Raw genomic sequence first — 11549 nt, forward strand, 5'->3', positions numbered from 1 at the left:
AGGCGAAACGGCTCCTGGGGGCGAGGGACCCAAGCAGATGTCGGGTTGGGGTCTGGGGGCCAGACAAAGGGGACCGCAGACACGGAACATGGAAGCCCCGCTCTGGGCGTGCCAGGCTTGAGCTGAGCCGCCCGAGCCGCCCAGGTGAGTGGGTGGCAGCGCAGTGACTGCGGTTCAGGGGGAGTCGGGGCTGGACAGTCTGGAAGCGGCCAGGACATGGACACACCCACCGAGAGCCCCGGACGAGGGGAAACCGGCTTAGGAGACGGAGGTCCCAGGAGGTCCCAGGAGGTCCCGGGCCAGCCCTCCGAGCGAGGTCCGGGAGGAGAGGGGAAACGTGGCGGCCACAGCTGCCCCGCAAGGTGGGGAAACCCCAGCAAACGCGCGTCCTGGGGGGCACGGAAGCCGGTCCTTTTCCCAACAGTTCAAAACAAGGCGCCACAGGCCTGCGGTGACAGGCACCCCGCAAACCCACATGGCGCCCGGGCGCCCACGAGCAGCTTCCTGCTCACCTCCTCTCCTTACAGCGTCTTTGCTGGGACCCCCTGTTCCTTACGTCACGCTGAGTGTTTTATACGGGGTGTCGCACTCCGCTGAGGCGGAGAGGCGAGGCAGACGGGAGGGAAGGCGCAGGGGGACAGCGAGTCTGAGCGCCGCTGTGCTCTGCTCCTCTCTGGCCAGGGTCCCCAGGGGGCGAGACCAAGCAGGAGAAGCCTGCAGCTCCCGGTGGGAGGGGACGGAGGGTGTCACTACCACACAGGTGTGAACAGCACTGAACACTGGTCCCCTGGGAGGGCTGTCTAATCTGTCTGTAGTTTGCTCAGCAGGAGCTGAACATCTCTTTACGCAGCTTTATGTCAACTATCTCATAAAGTGTCCCAGGCACCTTCCTCTCGAGGACAGGGTGCAGAAGGACCAGGCTGCACATCTCAGAGTCAGCTGAGGCCGACAAGCTAAGTGGCTTGCCCGAGGCCGGCCTGCTGAGAAGCGGCGGGCCCTTCTGTGACAGGGTGCACTTGAAGAGCGACTGAGGGCAGTGTGTGGTGACGAACTGCAGGGAGTGGCAGCGGCGTGGTCCCACAGTGCCCACTACCCCCCAGCGTGGGCTGGATCTACTGCTTGTCACAAGACTTGGCTTTAAAATGGTGCCCATGCCTCGAGTGCTGCTCAAACTCGATTATGCCGAGTCTCCTCAGAAGTCGTTGCTCTGGAGCTATGGGTGGCTGTCCACATAAACTCCAGCCTCGCGTGGAGGACACTAGCATCAGAGGGGACACGGGACAAGGTACTACTTCTGACCTGCTCAATGCTGGAAAATCCCCGGGCTGACCCTCAGGCCAGCTGGTCTACGTCACCCCCTCTAGTGCCGAAGGACTCGGCACCGCTATGCTGCCCTCCGGCTCCCGGCGCTAGTCCTCCCTTTGCCCAGCCCGCTGCACCCGGCCTCGACGAGGCTGTGGCAGTGACTTTAAACTTGATATGACTGAAGCACAACGCCCAAGATCGCACTGTGATGGGTAATTTTATGTGTTACCTTGACTGGGCCACGGGGTGCCCAGATATTTGGTCAAACATCATTCTGGGTGTTTCTGGATGAATTTAACGTGCAAACTGACAGACTGAGTCAAGCCCATTCCTCTCCCTGAGGCGACGGGACTCATCTGGCCAGCTGAAGGCCTGAAGAGAACGGCTGGCCCTCCCGAGCAAGAGGGTATCCCGCCACCTGCGAGCTGGGACCCTAGCTTTCCCAGTCTTTAGTTGGGGTACACCGCTGGCTACGCCAGCCTGCAGGCCTTCAGACTCGGCCTGCAGCTCACCACCAGCGCTTCTGGGTCGCCGGCTCTCTTGGGGCTGTTGGCCTCCGGAATCACGTGAGCCAATTCCTGGTAAATCTCTTTTTATACACATACACACACACATACACACACACACACACACACACACACGCACGCACATGCCTGCCCCACAAAACCCCGCACTGCTTCTGTTGCTCTGGAGAACGCTAACGAATACACCCCCACGAAACCTGTTTCTTCCTTAGTCTCGTCCATCTCAGTAAACAGTATTCGTACAGTTGCTCCAGGTAAACAACCTAGGGGCCATTCAACTCCTCCAGCGCCCTCATCTCCTCTAGATCCAACAATCCAGGAGCAAGACCCATGGTCCCCCCCTCAGAGCAGCGCCCTGGCCGCTCCTGCTGTGGCTGTGAGCTCGCCGCCGTCGCCACCTCCCTCCCAAGCTCCTTCCCGAACAGCACCTCCGTGTGCCACTCCGCCACCTAATCTCCACGGGGCAGCTCATGGCTCTGCTGAAATCCCCGCACAGGTTTCTATTCCCAGCCTCCTTAGAGGAAAAGCCCAACCCTTCCCCACGGCCCGCAGACGGACCTGAACACTGGAGGAAAAGTCAGCTCCAAGGGTGTTTTCTAAAAAACCTTAAAAGGAGCAGATTCGAATGTGTGTGGGTAACTGCTCAAGATACGGTTTTCAAAACCTTCTTTAAAATACAGCCAACGTTCAGGGGGAGAGAGACGTTCTTCAATGTCCAATAAAAATAGCGCTCTGGTATCCACTCCATCTACTTAAAAGGTCTATGACTAGGTTCTGAATTAATAACAGCTAGTAGACATGTGATCAGCGGAAGTTCAAATAACACAAATAAGCCTGATGATAACCTTTCTTAATAAAGAAAAAAACATGTGCGAATGAGCCTTCAGATGAGCTTCACATTTACTGACACTGAAGAATTAACATCGTTAAAATGTCCATCCTACCCAAAGCAATCTATAGGTTCAATGTAATCCCTATCAAAATACCAATAGCATTTATTTTTCACAGAAGTAGAACGAATAATCCTAAAATTTATATGGAACCACAAAAGGCCCGCGGTAGCCACAGCAATCTTGAGGAAGAACAAAGTTGGAAGTATCACACTACTGGGTATTAAACTATACTGCAAGGCTACAGTAATCAAAACAGCATGGTACTGACGTAAAAACAGACGCAGACCAATAGAACAGAACAGAGCCCAGAAATAAACCCACACCTATATGCTCATTTAGTCTACGACAAAGGAAGCGAGAATATTCAATGGAGTAAAGGTTGTCTCTTCAATAAATGGTGCTGGGAAAACTAGACAGGTATATGTAAGGAAGCAAAACTAGACCATTTTCTCACACTATATACAAGAGTAAATGCAAAATGGATTAAAGATTTAAATGTAAGACCTGAAACCATAAAACTCCTAGAAGAAAACACAGGCAGCGTCCTCTCTGACACTGCTCTTAGCAGCATTGTTTTGGATATATCTCCTCGGGCAAGGGACACGAAAGAAAAAATGAACAAATAGGACTACATCGAACTGAAAAGCTTTTGCATAGCAATGGAAGCCATCAACAAAACGAAAAGACAACCGACTCAATGAGGCAAGATATTGGCCAATGATATATCCAATAAGGGGTTAGCATCCAACCTACATCAAGAACTCATACAACTTAACACCAAGAACCAAACGATACAATTAAAAAATGGGCAGAGGACCTGAATAGACATTTCTCCAAAGAGGACATACAGACGGCCAACAGACATACGAAAAGATGCTGAACATCACTAATCACCAGGGAAATGCAAATTAAGACCACAATGACATATCGCCGTACGCCTGTCAGAACGACCATCGTCAATAAATCAACAAACAACAAGTGTTGGTGAGGACGAGGAGGAAAGGGAGCCCTGGGCACCGTCGGTGGAAATGTAAAGGAGTGCAGTCCCTATGAAAAACAGTGTGGAGGTTCCCCCCAAAATTAAACATAGAACTACCTTATGATCCAGCAATTCCACTTCTGGGTATTTATCCAAAGAAAACCAAAACACTAATTTCAAAAGATACACGCACCCTTATGTTCACTGCAGCATTATTTATAATAGCCAAGATATGGAAGCGACCTAAGTGCCCCTCGACAGATGGCTGGATAAAGAAGATGTGGTAGATATATACCATGGAATATCACTCGGCCATGAAAAAAGAATGGGATCTTACCATCTACAAGAACCTGGATGGATCTGGGGGGTATTACGGTAAGTGAAATAAATCAGAGAAAGACGAACACCGTAGGGTTTCACTTACATGTAGAAACTAAAGAACAAAATAAATGAACAAAGAAAGCAGAAACAGACTCATAGACACAGAGAACAAACTGTGGGTTACCAGATGGGGGGTTTGGGGGGTGAAAAAGGTGAAGGGATTAAGAGGTATAAATTGGTTGTTACAAAACAGTCACAGGGATGTAAAATACAGCAGAGGAAAAACAGCCAATAATGCTGTGAAAACTGTGTATAGTGTAGCAGGTGCGGACCAGGCTAATCGGGGACCAGTTCTCAAACGTCTCAAACTGACTGCAATGATGGTCGCACAGCTCTCTGAAAAGGCTAAAAAGCCACTGAATTTCATAAATGTCTAACCACTATGCTGTACACCTGAAACTAATATTGAACATCAACTAACTGAAAAATAAAAAAAATTTAAAAAGTGAATGAGATGAAGTCCACCAACACTGCTTTTATCAGTGTGATCCCAGGACATCAGTGGGCTGTGGGGGACTTCAGAATGCTTACCGGTCACGAACTTGAGAGATGGAAGGAGGCTCAGAGACCAGCAGGTTCAACTGAATCGTTTACAGTCAGGTAGAGCCAGGTCTCTGCTCTACCTGAGTCTAAAGCTTAGATCTTTTGATTAAATTTAGATCCAGGACTGTTTCTACTGCACTTTCCTTCAAAGAGCAGAGTTAAGAGAATTAGGAAGATAAACAATACAGATATAATTGAAAGAGAAGCTAACAGCTGAAAATATATGATGATATGCTTTTCCATAAGTTCAAGGGTAAAGGCTTTTATAACTGAACTTTAAAAAACAGAACCTCTGATGTGTTCGGCGAGCTCCATGGCGGCAATCATCTCTTCCAGCCCTTGGGCCATGGAAGTAATGATTGATGAGTACGGCGCTAGTGCACACGCAGAGGCCGTGACAAGCTGAGATACGACGTTACCGGGGGGAAACGCCATTTGCAGTTTGCAAAGCAGGGGCACCCTACAGGTCAATCGTGAAAGTTTCTTGAGCTAGTAGACACTATTATTTTTAACTGTCGCTTAAAATTTAATGATCTAATAAAAAAGACACGATGATAAGTGTTGGCGGTAAGTGGAAAAACGAGCACTGTTATGCACGGCTTCCCGGCACGTCAATGGCACAGTCTCTTTTGGCAGCGCATCAGAAGTTCGACGGTTACGGTATGAGCCAGCAAGTCAACTCCTGAACATCCGCGCGAGAGGGCTGGGACCGTGTAAACAAAACACTTGCACACGAACGTTCGCGGCATTCTTTGTAATAGCCAAAAAGTGGCAGCAACCCCAACGACCATCAACCGATGAACGGATAAACAAGGAGTGGTTTATCCAGAGAACAGAGCGTCACTGCCAACACAAAGAAACGAAGCACTGCCACACGACACAGCACGGACGGACTCTGAAGACAGTGTGCTAACTGAAAAACACAGCCCCAGAAGGCCACGCAGCGTTTCATTCCACTTACACGAAACGTCCAGAACAGGCAAGTCTATAGGAAAAGAAAGTAGACGGGTGTTTGCCAAGGGCTGGGGGAGGGTAAAATAGGAAGTAACTGCTAACGGGTTTCTTTTTGCGATAAAGAAAATGTTCTCAAACTGACTGCAATGATGGCTGCACAACTCTGTGAAAATACTAAAAAACCACCGACCTGTACACACTAAGAGTGCATTTTATATTATGTGAATTATAGCTCGATAAAACTATTACTAAAGAAATAATTTTTAAAATTCACTGATCTCTTGGAGGGCAAGTTGAGGCAAGTTAATGTTCTTTTTTGGAAAATGCAGGTAAGCAGGGATATTGGCTACCTGCTGCTGATGTTAGTCATCTATCTGTCAATTCCATGCAATGGACAATCATCTATGGGATCTATTACTGATGACAGAGGCTGAAAGATTAAAATGAATAAATGACCGGACCCAGCCCTCTAGGAGCTAATTCTGACATGTTTTGATTTTTGAATATATCGAGTAAGTTGACATACACGAGCTTAAAAAAGAACACGGTAAATACCCCAAAGAACTAAGGACTTATAAAGACAGACGAAAAGCAACTTAAACTTAAACAGTCGCGAGCAGTCCAGACACTCGGCCTTACCGGGCTCATGTAAACGCCCTGGTGCACGTCTCCGAACTGGCCTTCCCCGATGCAGCGGCCGAGCTCTATCCTCTCTCTTTGAATCTCATAGTCCCTGGCTGCAAAACAGAACCCACACATCAAAACGTGCTTAGGGACAACATTCCGGACGTAGAAACGACATTTGACACGTTGCATTTCATTATCACCCATGAGTAAAAATGTCATCAGTGACACATGTTTCTATGAAAATGCTTTAAACACAGTGGAATTCTCTTAAATAGCATTTTTAAAAGAATTTATGTAACTATTATGGCACTGGTTGAACCGCCAAAACAATGAGTTCTATTAAAGGTAGATTGTTTAACTATTTTTAATGTCTGATTTAGTTTATATCTCTATGATAGTTTTCTAAATAATTTCTCCAGATATTAAATTATATGCTTAATTAATAAGTGCTATTAGTTCAGGTATTAATATGTGAAGGCTAAAAAGTTATTTAAAGCAATTATTTTATAAATAAAGTTTGTAAATATGGAAGCAACAAAAATTGTCATGAGTAACCGTATATTTTAAGTTTAAGAGTGTTCCACTCTATCATAACCCTATCTCGGTATTATTCATGAAGCTAAAAGAGTTTAAAGAGGTAGCTTCTGAAAACCAATTTCAAAAGGAGATGAATTGCAATCAGGTTGAACGTATCACATAAATCATGAGTATTTTGTTTTTAGGAGCATCTGCCTCAAATTAATGGATTAAATGGCTGATTTATATAAAGCCAAGTATTTATAGACTGCTAAGGCACATGGGAAGAGAATATCCACTAGGAACCTAGTAGCTTGATTCTTATCCAATTAACCTTAGAGTACGGATTTTGATTTCTTCCCATCAGGAAAGTCATCCCGTAGCCCAACCTGCTATGTGCCATTAGTATAATCACCAATCGAATAAAACGATGGCCAAATATCCTAAAACATTCTCCTTGGTTTATCAAATTATAAATCATATAGAAAACCCAACCCAAATTTTAGATGGTTATTTCCTCTTTAAAATCACTTTAGCTAGTAGTTCCATTGATTTCACAGCATGAGTAAACCAATGAAAAATAGTATAAAATAAAAGTTAACAGAAAACTGAAACATCCCATATCATTCCACAGGTTGCAATTGCAAGCAAATGCAGTTATTTTAAAGGAATCCTGTTACCTTCATCTATTCCATAGCTTTCTGTATTGCAATTAAGAGAGAAAAAAATTAAAGACCTTGCTTAGAAATAACTGAAAGCAATTAGGTTAACAACAATAAACTCGGAGAGTACATTTCAATAATGTTTACTTTGCTAAATATTGTAACCATATAATTTTAAAAAAGAGGACAAGACACGAGTAAAAACTAAATCTCCTCAATTTAATTCAATGTGACGTAAACAATACTTTACGTTTCTATCTCATAAATTCCTACATGATAACTCATTTCTGTGGGGTATGGATAAAAGTTAGCCATGCTGAACATTACTACTCAACTCTGAATAATAAATACACAAATAAAAATTTAGCTTTTCTGCAGGAATGTAAAAATGACTAAATGGGTGACCAAAAATTTAAACTCAAATTTAAACATTTTTCCAAATGTCTGCAAGTCAAACCGTGCACACGAGTCACCGTGCTCGCCTCTGCTTCACGCCGCCCTGTGACACAGGAGCTCTTGGGAGGGGACCCAGGGGTCCGCCAGGATGCCGCACGCCTGAGCGGGGCGGGCTGCTTCTCTTTGTTTTGGTAACATCTTCCTCAGTGTGTACTGAGGAAGTAAGTCTAAATTCAAGCACCTTAAAATATTTACTCAACAGGGCACAGCACCCCACCGTTTATGTCACGAACATGTCAAGCTCTACTGAGACCTGGGCATCCGATGCTGAGTTACCGAGGCCGCCAGGCTGCGAGGTGGAGTCGGAACTGGGCCTCTTTAAGAGGCAGGTTTACAAATTTTTTCTGTGAATGAAATTTCGAGGGAGTCTCCAATTCAAGATTCGGGACTACACGCTCCAGCGCAGGACCTGGGGCTTCCAGACTGTCCCCAACCGAGAAGCAGTGCTGCAGGGAGAAGGGGCGTGCTGGCATTCTGGGCGGCGGGAGGTTGTGGGGGGCCCAGGTGGCAAGGGGGGTGGTGGGGGTCCCAGGCGTTGGGGAGGTCATGGGGGGTCCCGAGCGGTGGGAAGGTCGCGGGGGGCTCTATGCCCCCGTACCGCCCACTGGAGCCGCCCGGCCCCTCCGTGAGCAGCCGGTCGAGGGGAAAGTCCACCCGGTACATATTCAAAACTGGATACGGGAGTTCATTTTAACTTTAATAATGCTCCTTTCCACAGAGAAAACAATACCCTAATCAATGAAGGTCGCACTACCACAGACCCAGAAAGCAAGCTGACCAAAGTCCTGTAACTAAACTAACTTACTACTGAGTTTTAGGCACTTAAAATACAGAATTCTGAAGGTTGAAAAGAATATTTCTGTTACGCACTCAATGAGGTATTAAAAATAGTTCTAAAAAGACAATAAATATGTAAAACTTTTAAATGCGAGATATTTAAAAGTTAAAACTGTCAAATCTGAACGACAGCGAAACCAGTGTACTTACTTGAGGGCATAGTGTAAGTATCTTCTTCATCTATAATCTCCGCATAATCGTCTGTTTCTGTACAAAAGGAAACAAATATGTTGGAAGACGTTACATATTTGACCTCCTGGCTTTTAACATAATTTGAAAGGCAAAACGATCTGCTTAAATTTCCTACTATGCTGTCATATTCTTAAAACACTTTTACTCAACTTTTGCTCACACATGAGTCATTTATGGAAATAAAAGTGACATCATGGTCCTATGGTAAAAGACACAGGCTTGTTTCTCAGAGCAAACAGCGCTAACACAGAAGGCCCTTGTGGAAGACAGAAAGCAATGACTACGTGGGTGACTGACAGCCACCCATCTGCACTGGCTGCTCGCCTCTGCCTCGACCACACCGACACACGTTGACACGCACGCCACCGTCTGCGGGGAGGTCTCCAAACATGACCGGTATCTCAAAAACACGGTATATCTGGCATTATTCCTGAGACTCTACAGCATCGTCTAAATGCTCTCCTTTGGAAAACGAAAATGGCAGCCCAATTTTTGAGGAGATTAACTGGGCCATTTTATTTCACTTGTTCAGGGCGAAAGCAACCCAGGAATTTATCTCGTTAAATTCTTCACTCAGGTGTTTGAAGAGCATACGTTAATGTCAACAGGGTAAAAGAGCCACCAAGAAGAAAATGAGAGCAAATAGTGAGTTCTCTCCTGAGACAAGGAAGGCGTCCCAGGGTTTCCGCGTGTCCCTTTCGGTGACACAGCAACCTCACAACTGCCACCGCGACGCAAGGGGTCACTGCTGGCAAATCCCCTCCCTCTCCTCGCCTGCTTTCTTTTTGCGGTTTTATTGAGATATCACCGATACGTAACACTGTATGAGTTTAGGGTGACAACATACTGACGTGACACATGCATGTAGTGCAAGCTGATCTGCACCGAAAGTTTAGTTAACGTCTGTCACTGATATTTTTTCAGTGGATGACATGGCTGTGTTAAAAGGGGTTCTCCCCTTCCTTTAAGACACACACGTACAGGTGAAGCAGTATGACATTCGCCGCTAGGTAATCTAGGGGGAGGGGATGTGCGCTGGGAGACCAAGGAAACAGGACCGTCCGTGAAACCTGTGATGGGTAGGTGGGGTGCGTTATCCTAGTTTCTCTGTCTATGCCTAAATTTTCCATAATAAAATGTTTGTTAAAAACCCACATCAATGGGAGAGAAACCCACGTGAAGAAAACCATCACTCACTTGAGTAACAACCACACGGAAAATCTGGGAAGAGGAACACCCTTGGGTGCTTGTGCAGAGGGCCTGGGCGCTGGGCAGGAGGTGTGGGGGAGGGAGGCGGGCCTGCCTGAGTCACCGCGTGGACAGAGGCCATTCTGAAAATTGCAGCCGGCAGCCACCGGAAACCCAGAGAAACCAAAAGCTAAAAGTTCTTTCTTCTGTGATGCTACTATTATTTCATTCGGATGTTAAAATTATACAAACCAAACAAAGAGACTAAATACGGTTTACAGACTCTAGGATTCAATCATCCCACGTATGGCTATGATAATGATTGAGATCAAATCTCAGAGCTCCTGGGAGAATTTGTTTCTTAATTTGTAATCATCACTAAAATTTCAGCCGCCGGAATGTAAAGTTAATAAATCAATACTCTTTTAGGATATTTAGCAAGTAGAAAGTATCTATGAGTACTATATATGACAAATAAATAATCTATATTATTCTTACAATTTTATAAATAATATTACGTACGGAATTAAAGAAAAAATCGAACCAACCTCAGACTTTACATTCTTTATTTCTGTATTTCCCCCTATTATCCTGTCCTCATTGAACACCATGAGAACAGTCGATTGTCACGTTCTAGGCCCACAGCTTTGCTTTCGTGTAAGACGGCTTAACAGATGCTGAGGGATGAAATCTGGAGACGGAAGGGAGCCACTTGGCACACGTAAGAAACAGGACTAAGCAGGGCGGCATCTGCTCTCACAGGGGGCCAACGGGAGCCCCGCCAGGGGCCTGCAGACGTGCGCTGACCTTCACTCTCGATGGTCAGTAACTCAGCAGGCTCGGCTGCACACCACTCCCCTGGGGAGCTAGCAAGACGGAGGCCACATCGCCACAAACAGATGCTCCCTTCCTGCCTTCTCTACAAAGCACAGGCCTTGGGACAGACAAGGCACCTGCTGACGCCGAGGTGGCCGGATTTCGGGATGAAAGCTGCCCAGACCTCCCTGGACCTCCCAGCCCTGCTTCCCCCCGCCAGCCGCCCTATCGCTAGAATGGCTCAAGGATCTCTGACCAGCCTGCACCTGGCTCCTCACTTAAGGAGATGCTAGGGACCACGCAACTCCACAGGGCCACGGGGGAGGGTCACTGTCCCCATTCTTAAGCCTTGTCAGGGCACACGGTATCTGCCGCCTGGATGGAGAAGGTACAATACTGCCCGACAGCAAAGCGGGGACGTCTCATGGAGGGCTTACCAGCCGCCCGCTCCTGCTGGCTCAGAGCCATTTCTAGTTTTAGCCAGAGTGTCACCTGTTCAGTGTTGCCCTCCTCAAACGAATTTGCCCCCCACACCCATGACTCTTAATCACGTTGCCTGTTTTATTTTCCTGGGTATCTTTCACTACCCAGTCCCTGGTTCCTTATCAGCCACTTGTCCCCATGGGAGCGGAGCCCTGTGTGCCTGGCACGGAGTGGGTGCTCCGTAAACACCTGC

At 46.6% G+C, this 11549-nt stretch overlaps 1 protein-coding gene across 1 annotated transcript in view; it reads right to left on the reverse strand.

Moving 5' to 3' along the window:
* Nucleotides 1–11549, reverse strand: part of PTK2 (protein tyrosine kinase 2) — a 175948-nt gene that overhangs the window by 49962 nt on the left and 114437 nt on the right. The window contains exons 15-16 of the mRNA XM_025047590.1: nt 8828–8884; nt 6219–6316 (exon numbers count right to left, since the gene is read on the reverse strand). Coding sequence (XP_024903358.1) covers nt 6219–6316; nt 8828–8884 — 155 coding nt within the window. The remainder of the gene's footprint in view (nt 1–6218; nt 6317–8827; nt 8885–11549) is intronic.

The sequence above is a fragment of the Pteropus alecto genome, unplaced genomic scaffold (assembly GCF_000325575.1).
Source record: "Pteropus alecto unplaced genomic scaffold, ASM32557v1 scaffold105, whole genome shotgun sequence".
NCBI classification, from domain to species: domain Eukaryota; kingdom Metazoa; phylum Chordata; class Mammalia; order Chiroptera; family Pteropodidae; genus Pteropus; species Pteropus alecto.